We start from the raw sequence: 25744 nt of genomic DNA, 5'->3' as shown, positions 1-25744 counted from the left end.
CATTTGCTTCAGGGTACAGTTACAACATTTTAGCAGTTATTTTCTGAAAGGTCAAATGCTTAAAATCGAATAAAAACTCAACAACCTGAAATGCTCAGATTGCTAAATACTACACTGTCCAGCCAAAAAAAAGTCACTACTTGAATTTAATTAAGCAAATAGGTACAAGCCTTCTCCAGTTGGACCGGTCTAGGTTCAGCAACTGTCTGTGCTCAAAGAATGAGGTCAGTTGACACCTGAATATACTGAATGGCCAGGTTATTCCATCAATGGATTTTTTCTTCCCTGATGGCACGGGCATATTCCAAGATGACAATGCCAGGATTCATTGGGCTCAAATTGTGAAAGAGTGGTTCAGGGAGCATGAGACATCATTTTCACACATGGATTGTCCACTACAGAGTCCAGACCTTAACCCCATTGAGAATCTTTGGGATGTGCTGGACTCTACCATCATCAATGCAACATCTTGGTGAAAAATGAATGCGACACTGGATGGAAATAAATCTTGTGACATTGCAGAAGCAAAATCGAAACAATGCCACAGGAAATCCGTGCTGTAATCAAAGCTAAAGGCAGTCCAATGAAATATTAGAGTGTGTGACCTTTTTCTTTGGTGGTACTTCTTCTATATTTGACATATTTTAACTTTTACCTCAATTGAGCATTTAGCAACAGTAATATTTTGTGTTATATTTTAAAATGTAACCAGACCAGAAAGTACAATTTGTTAAAAAAAAAAACACAAAAAAAACAAAACTTAATTACTCTTATTTATGCATGATGTAAGAGGCTTAGGCTTAAGAAGTGTTACCAAAGGTTTATTAAAATACTCAACATTTTTCTCCTATGCTGGACACTGACCTTGTTCTGAGAGTTGAGCATGCCCATCTCGAGCTCGTTGCGGTGATGTCCATTGGCCTTACACACGTGGACGAGGCACGACCTGATGCGGAGGACCATGTAGTAAAAGGACTTTGGACTCGGGACCAGGTTGAACGGAGCAGGAAGTGTGCGCCCCTCATCGAAATAGGAGAGCCACAGTTTTGCTCGTGCAAACTTCCACTCTACATCAGCATCCTCCTGGAGACAGCAGCCAATAAGGAGAGATTCAAATTAGAAATAAGAAAGCCAAAACTACTGGAATTGTTCTTGTTTATTTCTCAAATAGGATTAAACTGACTAAAGAGGTCAATACTCTGCTTTCACCCATACGTCTACCTACTGCAATTTCTTCAAATGCATTACCCAGACACTAGAGCAAGGAAATATTTCAAATGGTTTAAATGTCTCCTAAAATGTCTGCACAGAAAAAGAAAAGAATTTAGATTCTTGAACAATCTTTATTGCTTTGTATTGATCAGTGGCCTTTTCGTTGGCCCCCTCAGTCTCCAAGTGTCACTGAAGTGGCCACAGCAAATCCTTATCGACTTGTTGACAATAAATCCAGGATACGTGATGAACAATGAGCTGTGTGTACCTCTATTTCCTGGTATGAGCTGTTGATCATTGCTATCAACATGTTGAGAAGGACCACCACCATCGTCACGTTGTAGACCCCATACAACACATAGCCGATGTTCTCGATGAATTTATGGTCGTACTTAAGGACAACAGAGATGACTTCCGACAAACCGAAAATGGACCAAAAAAGTGTCTTGAAGCTCTCCTCCACCCTGCAGAAAAAAAGAAATCAGTTTAAGCATAATAATATTTACGCACTTGCACTTGGTTAATTAGCCCTTTTATGCAAACACAAAAAGCAGGATTGGTAAATGCATTTCAACAAAGCGCGGTTTATGAGCTAGCACTGATGAAATACGCGATGAGTCATGTCCAATTTGAACACATTATCCTGTTTCTCTCCATAGACACACTTAAACACACTTATTTCACATGCAGTGCTGGGCTTCAGAGAAGCTTTAAAGGAAGATGTGTCAACTCTGGTAACTGAGAGGTGGATAGCCTGGCATGCATTACGAGCACCCCAGCTATGTGCCAGATGCTCTGCAAAACTGACACAAGTCACACTGACGATTAAGTGGTGCTGATAGGAATTTGATTGTGTTGATTGCAAAGAGGAATTCTCTGTCTATACATTGATATTTCCCACCTAACATTTATTTCTTATAACAAACTGTTCAAATCTATTAGTGATGACATATTTTTCAACCTTGGTTTTCCATTAGATTTTATTTAGTCTAAAATGGCAAAAAAAATTGCTTTTAATATTAATTCCTTGAAAATAAGCATTACAGATTTTTATTCACTGCAATTTTACACAGAGAATAGTTAAATGACTGACTTCCTCCAAAATCTGAATTCTCCACCAAACCACATGCTTTTACTGAAAGAGAATTGCCTGTAGAGCTCTCACTTAAAAAGACCCAAGCTGATTACACGTGATAAAAATTGTATTCATTGCCCAGGCCTATTTGCCACTGTAGTAAAAATATGTATATACTGAAAATGTACTGTAAAAAGGTTTAAAAATATAACTTAGAAAAAAGGAAAATCTACTCCTCTTTTGTAGAGACAATCCTAGTTTATTCTTACATTATAGGGTATTTGAGCAGTGGTAGTTAATGCCTTCTCACAGCTGTCAATCACTGATCACACATCCTCCAGATTTCCAGAATTTAATATAGAAATGTTGGTGAGTTAAATTAAAAACTAAAAATAATTTCTATCCAATTTCTTTCCAAAGACGGAAAAAGCGAACTGTCAACTTCCCACCAGACTCAGGGTGCAGGCATGCCAGAAAAAAACAATTTATGAACTGGAGATGGCTGTGAGTTGGCGCCATGTTGGGGATCTGAAATGTGTACTGAGGCATAAGAAAGCCCGAGGGGAAGATCAGTAAAGGCCTGTGAATTGGAGTGGCCACCATCCTCCAATTTAACTTCTCTCACCGAGCCGTGGTTTCATTGGCAGCAGGGAGCTAGGTGCATGCGTGGCGATAAAAGCCACCCCACATGTGCAAGCTGAGGCAGACACTATCCTCTCCTGCACTTAAAACACAGACTCCTAGGAGCACTTCAGCCCCAACCTTGGAGCAAAATAGCAAAACACAAAACTTTAAGCTTCCAGACCAATCGATGTGCGAGTGTTGTGAGTGAGCCTTGTAAGAATAGACCTCTCTTTGGTAAATATACTTCCATGAACAAATATACTCTATGAGACAAAAGGCAGTGCCAGGTGAAGAAAATAGGCCAACCCTGTAATTACGTCAAGATGCTCATTAATGTCCCCTTTGGCAGTATCTTTAGCTCAAATAATAGCTTTACTACTCAGGTCTGTCCTTTAATACAATGGCAAAATGATCTCTGAACCACTTAATGTTTACCAGTACAAGCTGCCTGCATTAAAGCCATATACGCAACATCTTACACAAGGTACAACAAGCTGTGTTCACAATTTGATCACGTCATAATTTCAGATGGAGGATAGAGACCTTAATAATTATAGGAAACGTCTGTTTTTAAAAGAATTTCCAGATGTTAGATCCACAAATTTGGAAGTTTATTATTGTGTATTTATTAGAGAGTAGCTCAACAATCATATTAATCTTATGGCCTAAAGTCATTATAACTGATTACAATCACACCTTTGAGGTTGAACACTGGTGCCACTTTCTGAATCGATTGTAAAAACAAATATTTCACTTTTTTATTTTTACTGTAAGAGAAGGCTTTGAAGTTTGTTTCATGGATAGGTTAATGATTTACACATATATTAACCATAAACCAACTAATCTGCAATCAGACAGTTAAACTCCAAACCCAATAGATTTGTGATCTATCCTTCAGCTCAATGTAAACTTCAGGCATTCTAGGCTGTTATGACGTCACATGAATGCAACCTGCTGACCTCAGACAGGACATAGATGCAACACCATCCCATTACAGATGTATTGATCTATGCGTTAATATGTGTCATCAGGGCAACCTTTACGAAAGACTGAGCTCAGATCTCGGAAGCTAAGCAGGGCTGGTTAGTACTTAGATGTGAGACCACTGGGAATACCAGGTGCCACAGTGGGGTGTTAAATCCTTAGAGAAGGCATTGCTTAGTATGAAAGTGGTGCATGTGTGAGTGTTGGTGGCAGTTACAGGGGGTGATGGGGCAGATAGACAGCCTCGCTTCCATCAGTCTGCCCCAGGGCAGCTGTAGTTACAACTGTAGATTACCAACAAGTGTGGAAAGATGCATTTGACCCATTTCTTCAATGTCACTGGGGCAACCTGAGCAGACGCTGCAACAGTGCAGCTCATAGGGACCCATCTCCAGATCTTGAGCTAGGTTTGGTCAGGACTACCTTAGCTGGAGGATTTTACCTATTGTGCTTGTTTTGGGTTGATGAGGGAAGTTGCCCACCCAGGCACAGGGAGAAACTTGCACTCAGAAACCGAGGCAGCCCATGAGTCAATCACAGGACCTCCTTGTTGTGAGGCAGATATTCTAACCACCCAAGGGAGCTAACCACCCAAAGGAGCTAACCACCCAGCCACCAAGTTGTGCTGAAATGGGTTTTTACACAAATAATCTCCTGAAGATCATTAATGAGGAGTCACCTCTGACACACAGACAAGTCACATGGGACAATTAGCCAATAAAAACTAAATCACAATTAAACAGGAACACGTCCAAACAACATTCGATAATCAATCCAAACTTGAAGTGATGCATCTGAACCGTTAGCATAGTGTTATTGCAGTCATCATTGTTATTCGCTTCATTTGCATCTGTTGCAAAGTTGGAATTCAGACATCCTGTATAGTGGAGCCACTTGGAGGTCCTCTTTGGTTTAAGGCACTAAAACATACAAAAGTCAAAGCAGCCGTTTGCCTTTCCATGGCGCAGCCCTGCCCTGCATCAGTCATGTCATCTCTCAGACAGCGAGTGAAGGTTGTTTTCAACAGCCTCATCTCCTCACTCACTATTCACGTCACACACTTCCGACAGGCTATCGCACAATCAGGAGAGCAGCTGAGGAAGGTGATTTTGGTAGGTCTGCCTTAAAAGCCTGTTATTTTGGACCCTTCTCTTTTAACACGGCTCATCAGTTTTGCTTATCTGATCAAATGTAAAGTTCTACCCCATATACAAAATGCGAGGAGGTGCTGCTCTCATTCCTGGGCCTAGGTTGTCGTTCTGACTCTCTCTAATAGGGCTGCATCAAATAAAATGATCTGTTTTCTTTCTCTCATTACTATTTATTGATTTATGTTTTCCAAAAATTCTTAATAAATAATCAAAATAGGTATATGAATTCAAGCTTTTCACTCCAGAGCAATTTAATTCAAAAACTCCAATGTACGCTTCCGAAGTCTGAACTCTGCTCATAGCACGCTTTTACTGAAAGAGGATGGACTGTAAAACTCTTGATTGAAAAACCCAAGCTGATTATTAGCCATTTAAAATTATTTGATCACAATTTGATTAACTGCACAACCTTAGTGCATCTTTTTCTCCCTGAATGTTAATAGCATAATACAGCAGTGAAATGGCTTTCTCTCTACCTCATCTATGCTAGTGAACTAGTAATCAGACATCTCCGTATGGAACCACCTCTGGCTAACAGTAATACAAATGAATAGGCAACAGTAGCTCAGTGTTAGATGGGCCCAGCATATTAACTGTCATCGGTTCATCGCTATTTCTTCCTTTGGTCCAGCACTACAGACAGCGAAAACTCCTCAAAGACTGCAGTTATGGGCATGCTCTGATCCAACCGTCTGCCATCTGATTATGAACAGGGGTGGGACAATAAACCAGAATATCATTTATAGTTATAATAATTGTCTGTGGGGCATTTTTATATAATCCTGAGAATCGCCAACAGAGATAATCACCATTATATCACCAGAATGTGCAGAAAAAAAGTTACTTATCTGCTTCTCCTCTTCTCCGCTAGATGGTAGTTGTTTTCACTGATAACAAAGTACAATTATATAAAAGTTGTTAAAACATGGAACTTATGCATAGCGTTAGAATTATAATTTGTCATGATGCCTGTTTTTTCCTGTCCTCCTGCTCTCTCCCCCTCCCCTACCTGTCTGCCTGGAGCTGGGTGGAGTTCCTGACTCCTCCCGCACGCACCTGGAGCGCATTAGCGCAATTACCGTCACCTGCTGCCGAGTATATGAGGGCTCGGCAGAATACACTCGGAGCCAGACCGTCTGCGTGTAAACGTGAATGCTCCAGCTCAGTTTTGCATCTTTGTTGCCCGTCTGCATGCTCTTATTGGATTTTTGCCACCTTCCAGATTCCTGTCCTCGCTCGTTCCTGCTCCTGCCTCTGCGCTCCAGCTCCGGTACAGTCGTCCCTCTGTCTTGCCACCTGTCCTGTCTTGGTCTCAAGCTTGCTGCCTGCCTCCTGCCCTGGGTCCCGCTCTCTGGACTACGCCGGCCCCGCCTGTCCCGGTCTCGTCCCGCTCCTGTCTTCACTCCGGTCCTGGCTTTCCCGTCCCCGACCTGCACTCCGCCCGCCTGGCCTGCCCCCCGCTCCCTGGTTCCTCGTGTGTGTTTGAATGAACTGTTAAAGACTGAAATTCACTACTCTGTAAATAAACACTGTCAACTTGCCCTGAGTCTGCACTCCTTGGTCCGCACCCACACAAGCCGTTACGACAGAATGGTCTGGCCAGCATGGACCAAGCGGACTCAGGCCCAGACCAGGCGCTCCGGCAAGCGCGCTCCCACCATGAGGTGGTGTTAGGACAACACGAACAATCTATTCGGACTCTGTTGGATCTTAACCAGACGTTGTCTCAACAAGTGGCGCAGCTCAACCACCAAGTGGCCGCGCTTCTCATTGCCCCGCCTGCTGCAGCTGGGGTGCCGCCACATCCTCCGGAGCCGAGAGGCACGGACCCGGAGCCATATTCAGGTCAGCCTCACCTCTGACAGGGATTCCTGTTCCAGTGCGAGTTCATGTTTCAGCAATGTCCCACTCGCTTTAACTCTGGGGGCCGCTAAGATTTGTTATATGTGTGGATTACTTTGGGGAAGGGCTCTCCAGTGGGCTGAGGCATGGCTAATGAACACACCTGCGGCCAATTTGGATTTTAACAAGTTCATCTCCACCTTCAAGCTGGTGTTCGACCACCCGCACTACCAGGACAATGCGGCTTCCCGCCTACTGACTCTCAACCAGGGCTCCAGAATCAGAATCAGAAGACTTTTATTGCCATAGTCTGTGAACACAGTTCACAAACTAGGAACTTGATACGGTGAAAAAGTGCAACATAAACACACTGAATAAATACAAATACAAATAAGAGCATGCACAAAGTTAAAAAGATATGCTTAAAAAAATCAAATGAAATACTTAAAGGGAAAAAATATGTACAATAGCAGCATCAGAACAACAAGCAGGACGGTAGCGGATTATACTATTGATTTCTGGACGCATGCGGCTGAGGTGGACTGGACGGACAGCGCGCTGCGGGCCGTTTTCGTGCGGGGTCTGAACGAGCATCTGAAAGATGAACTGGTGTCTCGTGACGAACCCTCCGATCTCATCACCCTCACTAACCGGATAGACAACCGGCTAAGGGTGCGTCGGAGAGAGACACCGATCACCGGTCCCGCCGGAGCTACGCGCTGCCCCGCCGCCTCCGGAGGAGCCCATGCAGGTCAACCGGACCCTCGTTTCGGCCGAGGAGCGTCAGCGGAGGCGTCGCCTGGCCGGAGCCTGCCTCTACTGCGGCGGGCATTTTGTGGCCACTTGTCCGGCTCGGCCAAAAGGGGGCGCCCACCAGTAGCGCTGGGAGTACTGGTGGGTGAGTCTCACATCCTGGATCCAAACAATAGACTGCGGCTCAGTGCCAACCTGTGTGTACATTCAGAGACTTTACCTGTTTCAGCTCTTGTCGATTCCGGGGGGCCGAGAAGGACTTTATCTACGCCCAAGTCGCGGAGCAGCTCGGCGTACGACTGGAACCCCTCAAACGCCCAGGGACTCAATGGACGTTTTCTGGGCCGCATGATGCACGTCACGGAACCCGTCACCGTGGTTTTGTCCGGCAACCACCGCGAGACCCGGCGGTTTCATGTTCTGTTTTCCTCCGCCTCTCCACTAGTTTTAGGCTACCCCTGGTTACGAACTCATAACCCCGTCTTTGATTGGGCCAGGGGTGGAGTTTCGGGGTGGAGTCCCGAGTGCCACGCCAAGTATCTCCAGTCTGCCCTACCTCCCGCCAGGGGGTCCGGTTCCATCATCGGCCCGTCCCAGGACGTTCCCAATCTGTCTTCGGTTCCGGCGGAGTATCACGACCTTGGGGAAGTTTTTAGTAAGAGTAAGGCGCTTTCCTTACCTCCGCACCGCCCGTATGACTGTGCCATATACCTCCTGCCGGGTGCCCCATTACCGTCTAGTCGACTGTATAACCTGTCGAGACCTGAACAAGATAGAGGAGTATATCCGTGGATCCCTGGCCGCTGGAATTATCCGTCCTTCTACTTCCCCGGTGGGGGCGGGCTTCTTCGTGGCCAAAAAGGATAAGTCCCTGTGGCCCTGCATCGATTACCGGGGCTTGAACAATATCACTGTCAAGAACAAATACCCGCTCCCCCTACTGGGCTCCGCCTTCACGCCCCTCCACGGAGCCACCATTTTTTCGAAATTGGATCTGCGAAACGCATACCACCTGGTGCGCATAAGAGAGGGGGACGAGTGGAAGATGGCTTTTAAGACCCCCCTTGGCCACTTCGAATATTTGGTCATGCCCTTTGGCCTTACCAACGCCCCTGCTGTGTTCCAAGCCCTAATAAATGATGTGCTTCGTGATTTTTTTGAACTGCTTTGTCTTCGTATACCTGGATGACATTTGGATTTTTTCTCAGTCCCCTCAGGAGCATCGCTGTCATGTCCGCCAGGTTCTTCAGCGCCTCCTGGAAAATAAGCTGTTTGTCAAAGTTGAGAAATGCAAGTTTCATGCAGAGGTCAGTTTTTTGGGCTTCATTGTGGGGCGGGGCCAAGTGAAAGCCGATCCGGAGAAGATCCAGGCCATCACAGATTGGCCCGTCCCAACCAATCGCAAACAGCTCCAGAGATTCATCGGCTTCGCCAATTTTTATAGACAGTTTATACAGGATTTTAGTAGGGTTATCTCGCCCCTTACTAAACTTACCTCTCCTTCATTGCAGTTTTCCTGGTCCCCCGAGGTGCAATCAGCCTTCGAGAAACTCAAGAAGCTGTTTACCTCCGCTCCCATCCTGCACCAGCCCGACCCCCTTCGCCAATTCGTCGTGGAAGTAGACGCCTCCGACTCGGAGTGGGGGCCGTGCTGTCTCAGAGATTTGAACCCCACAATCGCCTCTGCCCCTGCGCCTTCTTCTCCCGTCGGTTGTCCTCGGCCGAGGCCAACTATGACGTGGGGGGACTGGGAACTTCTGGCCGTCAACCTCACCCTAGAGGAGTGGCGCCATTGGCTGGAGGGAGCGGAGCAGCCGTTCGTAGTTTGGACAGACCAAAAGAACTTGGAATATATCCAGTCCGCCAAGCGACTCAACTCCCGTCAGGCTCGTTGGTCCCTGTTCTTCAGCCGCTTCAATTTCCTCCTGACCTACCGTCCCGGATCTCAGAACGTCAAACCGGACGCCCTTTCCCGTCAGTTCACCCTGGAGGACAGCCCGGTCCACTGGGAGATCGAGGACACCATCCGAGAGGCCCAGACCAACGATCCTGACCCAGGTAACGGCCCACCTGGTAAATTGTTTGTCCCTGATTCTGTTCGATCCCAGGTGCTCCAGTGGGTCCACGCCTCCAGGTTCGCCTGCCATCCCGATGCGAGTCGCTCTCTCTCCCTGTTCAAGAGACACTTCTGGTGGCCCACTATGGACACGGACACCCGGGCCTTTGTCTCAGCCTGCCAGGTATGTGCTCGGGCCAAGGCCTCCCATTCACCCCCTTCTGGTCTCTTGTATCCCCTCACAGTTCCTCGGCGGCCTTGGTCCCATATCCCAGTGGACTTTGTGACGGGACTACCTCCCTCCCAGGGGAACACGGTAATCCTCACAGTGGTGGACCGCTTCTCCAAGGCCGCCCACTTTATAGCCCTGCCCAAGCTCCCAACTGCCAAGGAGACCACCAACCAGCTCACTAACCTTGTCTTCCGCCTACACGGCATCCCGGTGGATATCGTTTCCGACAGAGGAACTCAATTCACGTCCCAGGTGTGGCAGGTCTTCTGCGACGGTTTAGGAGCCACGGTCAGTCTCACGTCCGGCTTTCACCCATAGTCAAATGGGCAGACGGAGCGGGCCAACCAGGACCTAGAATCAGCACTACGATGCACAGTCTCCGCAAATCCCGCAACCTGGAGTTCTCACCTGCCTTGGATAGAATATGCTCATAATTCCCTTGTGAGCTCGGCCACTGGGATGTCTCCTTTCCAAGCGTCCCTGGGATACCAGTCTCCGCTCTTCCCCACGGAGGAGAATCCAGCCAGCGTCACCTCCAGCGCTGCCGCTGGGTCTGGAGCAAGACCAGGGTGGCCCTCCTTCGGGCTGGGGCGTGCACCAAGGCAGCGGCCGATCGCCACCGCGCCCGCATACCAACCTGGCCAAATGGTTTGACTCTCTTCCAAGACCATCCCGCTGAAGACTGACTCCCGCAAGTTGTCCCCCCGCTTCCTGGGACCATTTAAAATTATAAAAGTCATAAATCCATCCGGTGCGTCTTCAGTTGCCCCCGTCTCTCCGGATCCATCCAACCTTCCACGTCTCCCAGATCAAACCAGTCCAGAACAGCGAACTTTACACTCGGAGCCAGACCGTCCGCGTGTAAATGTGAATGCTCCAGCTCAGTTTTGCATCTTTGTTGCCCGTCTGCATGCTCTTATTGGATTTTCGCCAGATTCCTGTCCTTGCTCGTTCCTGCTCCTGCCTCTGCGCTCCAGCTCCGGTACAGTCGTCCCTCTGTCTTGCCACCTGTCCTGTCTTGGTCTCCGGCTTGCTGCCTGCCTCCTGCCCTGGGTCCCGCTCTCTGGACTACGCCGGCCCCGCCTGTCCCGGTTTCGTCCCGCTCCTGTCTTCACTCCGGTCCTGGCTTTCCCGTCCCTGACCTGCACTCTGCCCGCCTGGCCTGCCTCCCGCTCCCTGGTTCCTTGTGTGTGTGTTTGAATGAACTGTTAAAGACTGAAATTCACTACTCTGTAAATAAACACTGTCAACTTGCCCTGAGTCTGCACTCCTTGGTCCGCACCCGCACAAGCCATTACGACATAATTACTTTATACTGTGTATACTTTTAAGGAGGTAACAACATTAAAACATAAAGCTCACAAGAATCCATTTTGTGTAATATATGAGCTTCAATAATTATCATGATATATTGCTAATCGCAGTTACATTGGCCATGATAAACGCAACACCAATTTCAAAATGGCTGCATGCCTAATTAGGAAAAGTACAAATTTCAATCAACACTAACAGATAGGGAGAAAATCTTCATAAATCACATTTCAGTTTTAAATCAACTACTGAAATCAATTCTATTTTTACCTTTATCCTCCATGTTGGATATGATCATTTCTGAACTGTCCCTTGTTTCATTCTTATTTAATTCATTTTCGAGTGGCTTTTAACTAAATTCTCTGGAAAATCACCGACACTAATTACTTAAATCTGGCTGAAGTTGGCCGAGGCACTGGCCATGTGTTATGCAATAATCTCTTAGTAAGATGAATGAGATGGTATACACTAGAGATAACAGAATATTTATAACCAACTTTGCCAGCAATGATTTAATTTCAAACATGTGTGTTTTCATAACCGTCATGTATGCCACGCAGTGAGGGAGCAAAGACAACGGCCACCTGGAGACAGAGACGGACACTGTGTCATTATCCTTTATTAAAAGTGGCAGTGCACAGCATGGTGGCTGTAGTCTCATGTTTGAATACACAGCAGCTCCCTGGACACTGGTGTTTCTCTATGTGGGAGAAGAGTGAGTCACCCCGAACATCCAAACCTAATCACAGACAAACCCAAATCAAAGTCTTTCCCTGCAGACGTGCTGCATTACATCTTTATATCTTCACTCCTCTTTTAGCTGCCTCTATCTTTGTGCCTATCGTTTATTTCCTCCCAGTCACCCTCAACCGTTTTCTTATTATATTCATCATCCTTCCTCCTCCTCCCTTCCTGTCTCGCAATCTTCCTATCTCTCCTCCCCATAAGCTTTTGCCAATATCTGTCGCTCAATCTCGTCTTTTGATTTATACTTTTAAAGTGGGCACATCCAGTTACAAACATATCACTTGGTGCGCCGGAAAATTTAACTTTTTAGAACAAAAGACAGCAAAAGCACCGTCATGAATAAAGTCATATTAAAAGGTTTTTGAGTTTAAGCCCAAATTCTATTTTAATTCAAATGGCTGAGTGTTCCTTAAGAAGCCCTGGGGAGGGTGCTACAACAGATAGAAGAAACAAGACTCGCAGTGGGACATTGAAGGACATGATTAAGTCACTTTAAAAGCACACTATGTAGCCTTTCTGGTGGGATGTCACCTGTTCCACAATATGGCGTTACATCCACCTATCACACATATATTCAATTACAGGTCTTTTCATTGCAAAAATACATGGAAATAAATACATGGAAAATCATACATTCTTACTGTGAGTTGCCAGTCTTCATGGAGATGTGTTTAATGACAATCTGTGGAACATTCCAGGCAATGCATCTCCATGGAGACAAGCAGAAAAGCTACACAGTGTGCCTTTAAGCATAACAAAGCATTGTGGCTGCATGATTCTCCTACAATTCGACAGGCTTTATAATAATCACTTCTTATTATATAGAGCAGTGGTTCAGAAATAACTGAAATGAGAGAAAAACAGGCCAAACCAAACCAGATGTTATGACCCAGCTCTGCCAGGGTTAGGGAAGTAACAAACTGGGGCCTGGGGCAGTAACACCAGGTCCAAACTTGGGCTAAAACAATAAAAATTTTTGGGCTTCACAATGATGTTTATTGTAATATAGTGAGTTCTAGAGAGCATTCAGGAATCATCAGGTTCAACATTTGTGAATATACCTTTACCTTCTTATGAAACTACATTGTTTTCAGTAGAAAGAACTGGCTCTTGCCCCCATCTGGAAGTATGACATCATCACATTCAAGGATCTGAAAACCACCAGTGAGAAACTGCATTGCCTAAAATGTGAGCCATAATCAAATCAAGTCGATCTCTTGTCACAGTTATTCACATCCACCTCTGACTTCATGTTAATTGACCCAAATAGACCTGTTTTATTTATAATCCCATCAGAAATAAACAGTGATTAGGTAAAGCTGCAAAACCCCTAATGCCTGCCTCTTTTGGCTGTTTGTAAGCATCTGCAGATTGGTGACATTGAGGAAACAAAGCAGAATGGCAACATAGCAAAAACGAGTCTTATAGTTTGTGTCTTTGGGTGGGGCATGAAAGATATCTTATTAAATGGGGAATACAATACCACAGGGCTAACAATTAACAATGTTTTGACAGTGAATCACACACGACATCCCCCTTTTTATTGGCCTACTCCGCACGGGCTGTCTGTCTGGGCTATCTATTTTATGTTACAACACCCTTAAACCAGCAGCAGGGATTATTCTGTTTTTACAAGCTTTATCACAAACCACAGAAGAATAGAAGGACACTTAAATGTGAATAACACTTTTGAACATAAAACGAGTGGATATCAGAGGGAAAAATGGGGACAGCTAGATTAGCAAAAGACCAAGTTCGCAACTTCCAAACTGCAGTGACAAACCCTTATAGCGTGACTGTAAAATTTACCTCTTAATATGCTCTAAGTATGTTGTATTTTATTTTTTGTACACACTGGCTCAATTTGCGATCCTAAATATATTGACTGAACCCTCACAGTAAACCATGATGTCTAATAGCTCCCTGAGGTTAAACTGTAAAAGAGTCTATAACCATTTAAGACTATGCTTAAGCTTCAAAGCACAACTTAATCCACCACTGCTTCATTAAATTGTTTTACATCATCATCCGCTTATTCGCGATAATATTGATTTGCCTGTAATGTGCCACAGTATAACACTAATTCCATTACTGGTGTTTTATGGCTTCAAAATACCTTGAAAGACATGCATTCTTACTGCGATTAAGGACCCCTATCCACAGATCAGACCTGTAACTTGGGCTGGTGGCACTGCCTGCTTGTCTCCATGGAGAAATATAATATACTGAGGAACATTCAAGGCAAAGTAATAATGGAGACAAGGAGGTGTCTTACTCTCCATTAGAAAAGTTATATAGTCCACCTTTATGAAACTACAGTTACTGGACAGACAAAGCATTGTATAAAACCAAATGTTAACATGATTGGTCAGTACAAACATTCTTGGGTTTGTCAAGCCAAGCTGCAAACATCACATCAACCAGAAGAAGCTAAACACCTTTCAGGGCAATGAGAAATATTAATACAACTTGAGCTTCATGAATACCTTTTGGGACAAATATTAACATTCTTTTCAGCTCTCTTGGTTTACTGACGCAAAAAGAAAACTAAACAAGAAAAAAGGCATTTTTCTTCTACTGGTACTTTGCAGCTATGTCATCAACATTCCCTGAGGGTGTGACGCTAACTGAAGGCACTACTGTCGGCAGCTCCATTAGACTTTAATGTGAGCTTTAGTTTAACACAATCTGACCAGAAAGAACTGGTTGAGCTAGAACTACAACAGGCGAGCTGATTTGCGCTGTTAAACAAGTCTCTCACAAATAAAATTACAGTCACAAGCTAGCTAGTATTAGCCATCAGTTTTTTGTCAGTTAGTCACTCTCACGTTTTTGTTGAAAATCAAACACCTAAACAGGACCATGAACGCTCGAAGTGATCACAGCCTCCTGAAAATGTGTTGTTTAAATCCATTTTGTATTTTTTCTTGAGTTTTTAGACTAGCATCTTAAAACTTCCTTGTCAGTGTTTGCTAGTGTATGCATTGTGTCTCCATGGTAACTGATGAACATTCAACCATAGAGATACATGTGGAACCCCCCCAGTATCAAAATATTTTCTATGCAGCTCCATAAAGTCGCTACAATTGTTATGGACATACTTTCTTCTTCTTCTGTTAAGCCGCTGTGACAGGTCGAACAAACTGCCTGGGTGCCATTCTGACGAATTATAAACGCTCCACACACTACTGTGAATACAAACCAACAATTGGCACAAAGGACTTTGGCACCTGGTCTGGCTGTTGACATTTAAACAAAACAAATGCATCCTTTTCAGTCCTGTTGCTCTCTCTTTCCTCTTTAATTGTACTCCTGTCTCCACCCCTCATTTTGACATTCAGATGACCGGCAAAAGCAGCTCTCAATCTCCCCTTTAGAGGGTGAAACTTGTCTATTGACTGCGAGTGCTTTGAGTAAGGACTTCCTGGCATCTTCCACTTCTCTGCATAGTGAGACTAGCTTCTTTATTAAGTCAACATATATATAAAACAATTTGCATCCTCCTTCTTTTGTACATATACAATAAATATACATAATAGATGAAGAATGTCCTCTGCAAAGAAATAAAACAAAATCTTGTGTTTTTATTTTAAAATCTGTCTGTACCTACCGTTTAAACCTCTACAAACATTTTCTGAAATTCATGTTTTGTTTTGTTTTGTTTTGTATCAGTTTATCGGTATTTCTTTTATCTTATCTCAAATGTGAATGCTGATGGAGACAATATCCTACTTTAAACATAAATCTTTAATCTAAATACACTGCAATAAAAGCTTTTTTCCATTCCAGCCCTATGAGCAGCATCTTGTATCTACACAATGATCTATATCAACATTCTTCTTGCTCAAAACCACACTGTCTGGTGCTTGGTTATCTCCTCCCTGTGCCTCCTCTCTTTTATCCCATACTTTTGTCTATTCATTCTGGCTCACCTCCCACATTACACCTGAACATAAGGGGCTTTGCCAAAAACACCTTGTCGTCCATCTGTATGTCTCCCAGGTAATCTTTTATAAGCTACTTTTCACCTGTCCTCCTCCACTTGCTCCCTGTAGAGCTCAACTCCAAACTATTTAACAAACTCATTCTATAGAGTATTCCATTCATTCACTTTGCATTGATCGCCTCAGACCAGAGCGTCAAAACAATCAGTACTTGGATTTTGTAAAGTCAATGGCATCCTCTCTTTGTTTTGTTCAGTCCATCGGAGACCAAACAGGATTTATTCTTATCTCTTCGTTCTTTCTTTTCTGCTGAGACACGCCTTGGTCGTTCCTTGTGTCTGTGTCTTTGAACAGTGTTGCCACGCTTGGCTACTAAAACAGAAAAGACCATGGCCAAGATTGAAATCTTTGTAATATGGCACAAATACAAGAATGGAGCACTATATATTCATGTACATTTGCAGCAGCTTTGTCACAATACTAAAATCTAAAAATACAAATCAAGAGGTGTTTTACTCAACCTTTTACTCAAGATTGTTAATCACAATTGTACACGATATATGTATAGAATAATAATGCATCCATTTTCTACAGCGTATGCAGGGCTGGTTGTGGAGGGAGCAGTTTAAACAGAGATGCACATATTTTGCTCTCCAGACGTTTCCTTAAGCTCCTCAGGGGGAATCCCAAGGCTTTCCCAGTCTAACTGAGAGACATCGTCCCTCCAGCGTGTCCTAGGTCTTCCCCGGGGTCTCTGCCCAGTGGGACATGCCAATAACACCTCCCCTAGAGGCATCCCAGTGGCATCCCAATACCTCATAACTCTAGAATAATAATAGGTTTATTCATTTCAGTTTGTGGTCATGTCAATATTTAATGTGCACTCACATTGCTTGACAAAGTAATTTACTTTTAGACTGGTTTTGAGTAAACCCTATTTTTGTAGACTAATCTTATAATACATACTTAGTAAATATGTGTCTCTCTCTATATATATAATATATGTAGAACAGCCAAGCTCACAACCTTCCTGGAATTGGGATTGTATAAGATCTTAATGCAATATCTGGTCATCTTGACCAAAGTGCGGACATTGTATGTGTGGGCACTCTCTTCAGTCTGTGTATCAGATCAGGGTCTGACTGTTCTCTCTGGGGAATATATATGTGGCCATTACTGCCCGCTCGTCATTAGGCCTCATCCAGCTGTGCATTGTATGACTATAAATGTATATCTATTTCTCCGTATGTCAAAGGTTTATTTCTCAATGCTTTCTTTCACACAATTGTTTTGACCTTCCAGCAGATACAGTGACCCCCCAAGGACCTACGCTACATCCACCCGACCCTCTGCTCACAAACACAGCTACCAACCAAGTTTCATGCCTCTAATAGCTACACACTTAATCTTATGCACCTATAGTCTATTTTACGTCTTTTTTATGACGCTTAGAGGGAAAAATGTCACTATGATTTTTCCAGTACAATGACCAAATGAACAGGACACAATTGGGGTTCAAAAACAATGCCTTCGTAAATACCACAAGCACACATTCAAAGCTAAATTTAGACACAAAATTGCATCTGGCTTTGCTGACAAACACATTATAGAGTGGGAGAGATCTGAAACCACGCTGACCCCTGGTGGTCAAATTGAAATGAATGGGCATCACACTGCGCAATAGAAAAAAAATAGTGAGTACAAAAATGCCAGATCTCATTTGGAGGGAAGCACTAAAGGGTATTATCTTGGTAAAAATGAGTGCAGAGAGAGAGAGATTTCTATTTTTAGCTGTTGTAAATGCTGGATTTTAAAGTCAGAATTGATTGTAATCTCTTAAGCAGAACACAAGGGCAATAGGCAGTGGTTGAAGTGGAGAGTCTGAAGTTGCGTTCATGCGGAAGAATTTCACGAGGGCTTGTATAGTTCTATCCAAACTTATGATCCACAAATATATCCACCTTTTATTAGGGATTCATTAGCTCAACAAAACTGCCACATTAAACTTTTAACTGACAACAATCACATCTTTGAGGGTGAATAATTACACCACTTTCTGAAGCTATGAAAACATTTTTTCCTTTTGTTTATTTATACTGACAGACAAGACACTGAACATGGTTCCAGTTTTTGTTTCACATCGATAGGCCCAGTAATTAACCATAAATCAAGTCAACAAATCTTCAGTCTGTCATAGGGATGCACTGATCCAGCTTTTTCAGTTTCAATACCAATAACGATGCTTTGACTTTAAGTATCTGCCAATACCTGGTATGAACCAATACCAGTGTAGAGACAGGAATGGCGCCTATTTCCATAAAACACAATTAACTTATTACACAAGAGATCCAGCTGTGTTATGTAACTGTTATTTATCTTTCACATCACTACAGATCAGCTCTGTATTAATAAAAATTCAAACATTATGAGACGTTTGAGACCAAAATCAGCCTCAGTTTTATTACATCCAATTAAAGGCCCAACAAACATATCAACTGAACCAATATTTGGAAGCCGATACAGCAAAATGTTCAGTATCGGTGCCAATATTCAATACCAGTATCATATCAGTGCATCCCTAATCAAATTCTACAGTACAATTCTGATCTCCAGCTCAATTAAACTATCAACGAGTTTCAGAATGCACAATGATGAAAAATTAGTACTATTGCCATGGATATTAACAATTTAAGAATGTTGTGATGCCATGTGAACAAAACCTACTGACTGCATCAACACACACACAGACACACACAGCTCTCCTCTCCACCTGTGCTCCTCTAAAAACACTTGATTCCTCCCTGGATAGTAGCCACCTGCTCCACCTGTCAGCTGTACCTCTGAAGTAGTTATATAGGCTCTACTTAAATTTAACTCTAGGTTTTATAACGCGGCTGCTCTGCTCTGCTCATGCCCGTCACGATGCCTGGATCTCTTTTGCAGTGTGTGAGCAGCCAAGTAGAACTCAGCGCTCTGAAAACCATTGCTCTGTGACCAAGCAAAAAAAAAAAATGTTCAGGTTCCCACTAAGTATTCACAGCAATTTAACACAACTGAATATATAGAGTGAGTTTTGAACAGACTGACAATTCACTTTGCAGACAAACTTTTTACGAATAGAGACAGCACTTAAAGATGAGCTATAGGGTTGGCGCTCTTATGCAACAAACTCTCTGCTCTATATGAGAACACGCCGAAAATGGTTCACTTAAGATATACTCCAAGAGGTGGAATCACATTAAGGTCAAATTGTTAAAAACATTATATACTTAAAGGTAACTTTTTTAACTTTTCTGGAAGAGGGTCTGCCACCTGCTTGTCTCCATGGAGATGTTATTGTTTTGCTTGGAATTTTCCACAGTATGACATTAAACTTATCTATCTCCATGGAGAATAGCAGGCGATGTCACCAGGTCAAGCTGAAGGTCAACTCTGTGGAGAGGCGACCCAGCATACAGTAAGAATGCATGATCTTAAAGCTATAAAAACATCTGATATTGAATAAATGAAAGAGAGTTACGTTTCATCTATAATTTAATACATGTAAGAGAGTTCTTTAATGCCATACTGTGGAACTTTCAAGGCAGTTTGAGGCAAAACTATTACATTTCCATGAAAAAGAGCAAGTGGTGGTGTTACATAGTGCATTTTTAGACTATAAAATTATATTTGTTTATGCAAAGTGTGGGTTAGATGCTTTTAATTAAATCAAAACACTGATCTATATCCAACAAGATTGACAACGATACAACGTTTTGAGTAGACTTTGTTGAAAAATGCCATTCAGAACAATCTTCAGGCTCAATAATCTGTCTGATCTGGTTGATTGATGTTCAAAATAATCAGACGAGCGAGCAGCAGAGGTTGGCATTTGGCAGAATATGCAGTAACAAAATGAGCCCCCATTGGAATTCATTTTCTGACAAGACTTACAAGCATATGGGCTAATGTGCAGAATGCTTGATTACATGTTGTGTGGGAGTAAAAATGAACTAAATGTACTAGTTTGAGTGTTTGAGATGGTGAATGACAAAAAGAATTGCCTTGCTTATTCTAAATATGTGTGATTTGGTGCTGTAGAATACGCCGCCAAAATACAGAATGCAATAGATTATGTTGACATTTGAAAGCTCTAATGAACAACTCCAAAAAGTACTATCATAAAGATTTCACCAGATGTTACACCATGGGAAGACAATAATATTACAAATGCTAACAGAGCTACATTCTGACAGTGAGTGTGCGATTACTGTCTTGGTAAATCTTGAATTAAAGGTCCTATATTACACAAAATTGACTCTTGTGAGCTTTAAGCCATGTTATAATGCAGTTACCATCTCAAAAACATAACTGGAGTTGTGTTTTGTTTAATTTACATATGTTTGAGTAATCCTTCATTATTAGTCTGTCTACATCTCCAAAGCTCAAAATGCTCTGTTCCACCTTATGATGTCATGAAGTGGTAGTTTCAAGTTAACAGCTACATTTTACCTTTTGTACAGTAGAGACCAGCATTTCCAGGGATGAAATTGGATAATTTGATTGTATGAAATGATTCTAGTGAAGGTGTATGGAGTTTAATAACACAGCGGAGCACTTCCTGTATTACCACATGACATCACAAAGTGGAACTGAGTGGTTTCTGTCTGAGAGAATAACTCAGCCTAAATATGCAGGGTTTGTGTGTTTAACATGTGTGAATGAAACAAAATACAACTCCAGGTATGTTTGTGATGAGGGAACAACATTATAACATAGATCGAAAAATAGAGTAGTATGGGACCTTTAAATTTTAGATTATTATTTATTCATAAAGATGTGAAAGAAATGTTGTCTTATTAAGGAGCAAATCTCAAACTCATGCTGATTGCTGACAATGAGCGAGTTTTATTTTATCAGAACAAAATGGCTCCAGTCTTTTTTGCATTTGTTAGATACTGAAGGACTGTGCTTAAAATGTTAATGAGATTTTATTGGACTAAAAATGTTTGGTCTTTTGTCTGACTCTTTATCAATTATGAATCGCAACAATTAACTCCAGCACAGATTCATTTAACCACTCACAAGTTCTGCCTCAGATAAAACCCACTGTTTATCTCTTAACAGCAACAGTGGAGTGGCCAAGATGGAGACGAAAGATTAAGGAGCTTTTTCAGTCCAATGTAAAAAAACCTATCTTTGTGAAGAACCAAATGCTGCCACACAGACCCTATATATTAACTTAACCCTATATATTATTTAACACAGATACATTCACTGCATGCATACAGTTATGAGAAGCATTGTAGCCACTGCAAGATGATGTGTTCCTCTGTTTTTATCATTATCTACCCAAGGTTTTAATATAGTAATTAATTGTATACCACAATTAATTCATCCTTAATTACTACATAATTAAAGTTGAAAAGTAAGAGCAAATGGACATAGTGTTAAATCAGATGGACAATGAGGAAAATGTAATATTGTAGTTGCACTGAATAATATACAGCCTGAATAGGTCTGTTCACTATTGAGTAGATACAACTGTTCTATACCGTCAATTGCTTCACTGGAGTATTTGCATTTAGCTTAATTAGTTAATTAGTTTCATTACTGAACATGTGATGTAATTGTTACATTTACACCATTGACCAATAGACTTACAGACTACGACGAAATTAAACTTCGATCTTTCCCAGTGATTAATGGATAGATTAAATTAACTCCACAAAGAGTGAGGCCAAGCAGTGACTTTGAATTGTCCTGAGGAATAGTGACAGTGGTCACATCAAGACACTGGCTAAATGTGACACAGAGATATACACAACTGTGCAAAACTGTGCAAAAGTACTATCAGTCAAAAGTTTGGACACACCATCTCGTCCAGTGTTTTTTTTCTTTATTTTTGCTGCTTTCCACATTTTATATACATACAGAAGATATAAAAAAATATAAGGAATTATGTAGCAATGAAAAAAGGAATAACAACAAAATAGTTTTTATATTTTATACTCAAATCCTCAAAGTAGCAACCCTTTGCTGTGTGGAAAAATATTTATTAGAGTTATGTCACTTTTTTCTTTGCTGCATAATTCCATAAATCTTGCTTCATATATCTGATATCTTCTGTATGTATCTAAAATGTAGATATGTAATATACGAAAAAGCCCAGATCTGGATTCTCCTAAAGTAATGAATTAGTGAGTGGGGCTGGGCCATATCATATTGCATATCATCTTTTGCTTTGGGGGCTCTATGAAATATAACAGCATGTGCACTACGGCTGATTTCCCTCTCAGTTGTGAGTGAGAGGAGGACAGAGATTACAGCAAACATCTAGGACATGTTAAAAACCGATGAACACTCAAAACATACAACTCATAAAAAACAAGCTAGTACAAATATTAAAAATACCACATTAAGTATTTTGTGTAGCCAAAGATATATCATCAATTATATCCTTTTTACAGTCACCAACACATGTTTTTGCACAATGTTACACTGTGTAAATGTAGAGCAGAATAAGATCATCTCTAGGGGGCTATTGTATTGAAGTAAATGGTAACATTTTATTTTCATTAAAGGGACAGTCCCTGATATTTTCTATATATTGCCTCAAAGATATATTGTATAAGCAACTCTGGAGGTACAAATAAGTCTGTGTACTGTCTGCTGTTTAATAAAGTGTTTATGATTGTTTGAGTATCAGGAAGTGCACTGTTAGCATGCTAGTTGTCGCTGTTAGCTTTAACTTTGGACAGCTGCAAACAGTTAAAAATGAAGTAGTTCTGTTTTTCAAATGTTTATGAAAGTAAAAATCAGATACAACACCTTAACAAAACTATAAGACAGATGACAGATGTGCGTTTCAGTTTGTCCGCAGGTAAAACAGTACAGAACACCTCTAAACAGTCTTCTGAAACTACAACATAAACACACAACTACACCAATAAATCCAATTACATTTCATAACAAGAGCAAACAAAAATCTCACTTCCCCTGCCAGGGTACTTGAAAAGCATGTGTTGTACTCACGTGGTAAAGGCAGGGTTGTACTTGGCTCCCAGGTAGTAGGAGTAGAGGTTGAACATTCCGATCATAAAGGCCACAAACACCATGATGAAGATGACCATGAACTTAAAGATGTCTTTGACCGTCCTGCCCAGGGAGATCTGCAGCGGCCCGAAGCTCTCATTGGCCGGGAGGATATAGGCAATACGTGAGAAACTGAGCACCACAGCAATGGCGTACAGGCCCTCGGAGATGATCTGGGGGTCGGAGGGGCGCCATTTGTTTCTGGCTGTGGGAGGAAGGGGAAAATAGTGAAGGTAAAAATCAATGTTTTTTTTCTAATCATTGTTTTGTATTGCCATGGTAGGGTTAAAATGTTGAGTTAAAATGGCACTTATTCTGTTGGCTGAAAAGGCATGCCTAAAAGTAATATTAACTTTGGGAAATGTGTGTTGATGATGTCAGGGTAAAGGTACAACAAAAATGACAAAAAGGTGAGTCAGACTTAGAATAGGGAGAGATGGACAACAAATTTGGAAATTAACTGGAGAGAGTTGGCACAAAAAAGGTGACTTTAATAAAAGCCACTCTGACAATAATAATTTTCATGAACATAATTAATGCGAAAGGGTTATATTGTTTGCCACTGCAAAATATATGAAATAAGAACTATTTCTGTCATAAAATTAACATTTTCTGTTGTTTTCCTATTTTAAAATGCATTAATAATCACATACTTTTTCATCAAAATTAAAAAATATTTTTTTGTTTACATTCAAACTTGTTATGTTAATCCTGTACATGTTGGATACTATAAAGATAGAAGAGTTATGTGCTGACACACACTGATGCATTAGTGGTTTGTTATAACAGAGTCAGTCCAGCAGATGACAGCACTGATGAAGGTTCCCACACAGGGCCACTGGGGACAGTCCAGAAGACTGCAATATCACACACATCAAACCAGCCATGGGTTTGTACTCGCAATTACAGCTAATGTGAAGATCAGATGAAGCCTAAGATATGATTACTGTTCTATTTTTATACAGTAGCACAGCAAGCCAACGCAAAACATAAAGACAAACAGCAATTGAAATTGGTGCAAAACAGCCACAGATTCCTCTTGAAACGGGTGACATCTCAGCACATCTCGCCCAATTATGAAACTAGAAAGTTTGTTTTGTTTTCAAATTGGGTTGGTTATATTGACAATTGTCTCGATGTCAAAAACAAATATGGTTTGTTTTCAAAAAGCTGGAGAACAACTAAAATCAATTACCATACATAAAAAAGACCTGTGCCTCTGTCATAATTACAAAGCTCTGAGAGTCAAAAGCCAACTGTAGAAAAACATCACTTTATGGCAGTGGCCCTAAAAATGCATGGAAATGTGTGTAAACTTATGCAATTACATAGAATAGCACATTCCAAATATCTGGAAAAAGTGTTCCCCTGTGTCCCCTGCACATAAATATTTATGCCACAAAGTATATTTCTTTGCAGTTGAAACCTGATTTATCCTACCAGCTTGTGCCAATACAACTAACAGAGCTGTAAATAAAATCTAATTTAGAATGAACACAGACCTCAGCAAAAAATCTAAAAGTCAATAAATACTTTCACTTGGCACATTTTATATATGGTCTTGGTGGTCCACCTGCAGAAGGGCTGGTGTGGGCAGGTTTATAGGTGATTACAAACAATCTCACTCTTTATAATATAATCTTACGGATACATATACAGTATAGTAAAACTCTACTCACCAAAAGTGAAGTAAGCCACTTCATCGGGCAGTGAGGCGTTGCTGAGGTCGTCGTCGGGCACGTGCATGTCCACGTATTGCTGTGCTTTGGTTGCCTTGAGGAAAGCCATGAATCGAGCTGTAAACGATGCTACAAAGATGGAGAGCATCCCGAAGTCCAGGACGTTCCAGAGGTGAAGAACATACTCCCTCGGCCCATCGCTCCAGATCTCCTTACACTCAGACCAGATCATACCTGTGGAAAGATGTAATACACTTTACAATGTAAACAACAACACTTTTTTGATAAATATTCATGATATCAACAAAGAGATAGCAAAAAAAACAAACAACAAAACACTGGATATTACAGTCACAATTAAAAGTTCATCAGGTCATTACACCCAATGGTATTTTTTCAAGCTAACAAATGTTCACTCCAAAGATCAGCAGCATAAAAACATGTTGTGAATATATTTTTTTATTTTATTAGTTATTATTAGTCATAACATAGTTACACAGTGGTCAGTAGGCCTGTCATGATAATGACTATATCTTTTTTATTATTTATTATTTATTTTATTAGTTTATTTGAAGGGACAGTGTGCAAAAAAAAAAACATTAATAGATGCTTTGCACCAGATTATAGCCGAAGCTAATTTCCATCTGTAGTCCCTGAACAGGTGAAAAATAATATCGACTCATCAACTCAATATGTGAAAGCTGGAACAATGTATTATGGGGCTAAATATTTATCATGTGTACATTTTTTGTAAATTTGGGAGATTTGGGGTATTTTTGTTGTAATACAATCACATTTTAACTGTAAAAGGTTGAATAAGTGATTTTTATGGCTAATTATTGACAATATCTCTGTAACAAGATACTGTGCTTCAAAATGTGTTATCGTGACAGGCCTACTGATTAGTTAGTTATTTATAGTTATCGTGATTAGTTATAAATGCGTGGATATTTTACAATTGCTATACAATACAACATTAACTTTCTCAATGTTACAAATACGTTAAAGACTGACTACAGTTTTCAAGGACATGGAGAAATGACCCATACATATTATCTGT

General features: G+C 41.6%; 1 protein-coding gene across 1 annotated transcript in view; it reads right to left on the bottom strand.

Annotated features, from left to right (window-relative positions):
• The window catches only part of LOC117378142 (short transient receptor potential channel 7-like), a 52301-nt gene that overhangs the window by 5064 nt on the left and 21493 nt on the right, over positions 1-25744 (bottom strand). Inside the window, exons 6-9 of the mRNA XM_033974683.2 lie at positions 24685-24918; positions 22946-23210; positions 1481-1676; positions 865-1083 (exon numbers count right to left, since the gene is read on the bottom strand). Coding sequence (XP_033830574.1) covers positions 865-1083; positions 1481-1676; positions 22946-23210; positions 24685-24918 — 914 coding nt within the window. The remainder of the gene's footprint in view (positions 1-864; positions 1084-1480; positions 1677-22945; positions 23211-24684; positions 24919-25744) is intronic.

Source organism: Periophthalmus magnuspinnatus, chromosome 10 (assembly GCF_009829125.3).
Source record: "Periophthalmus magnuspinnatus isolate fPerMag1 chromosome 10, fPerMag1.2.pri, whole genome shotgun sequence".
NCBI lineage: Eukaryota > Metazoa > Chordata > Actinopteri > Gobiiformes > Gobiidae > Periophthalmus > Periophthalmus magnuspinnatus.
This window is presented reverse-complemented; position numbering and strand designations above follow the sequence as displayed.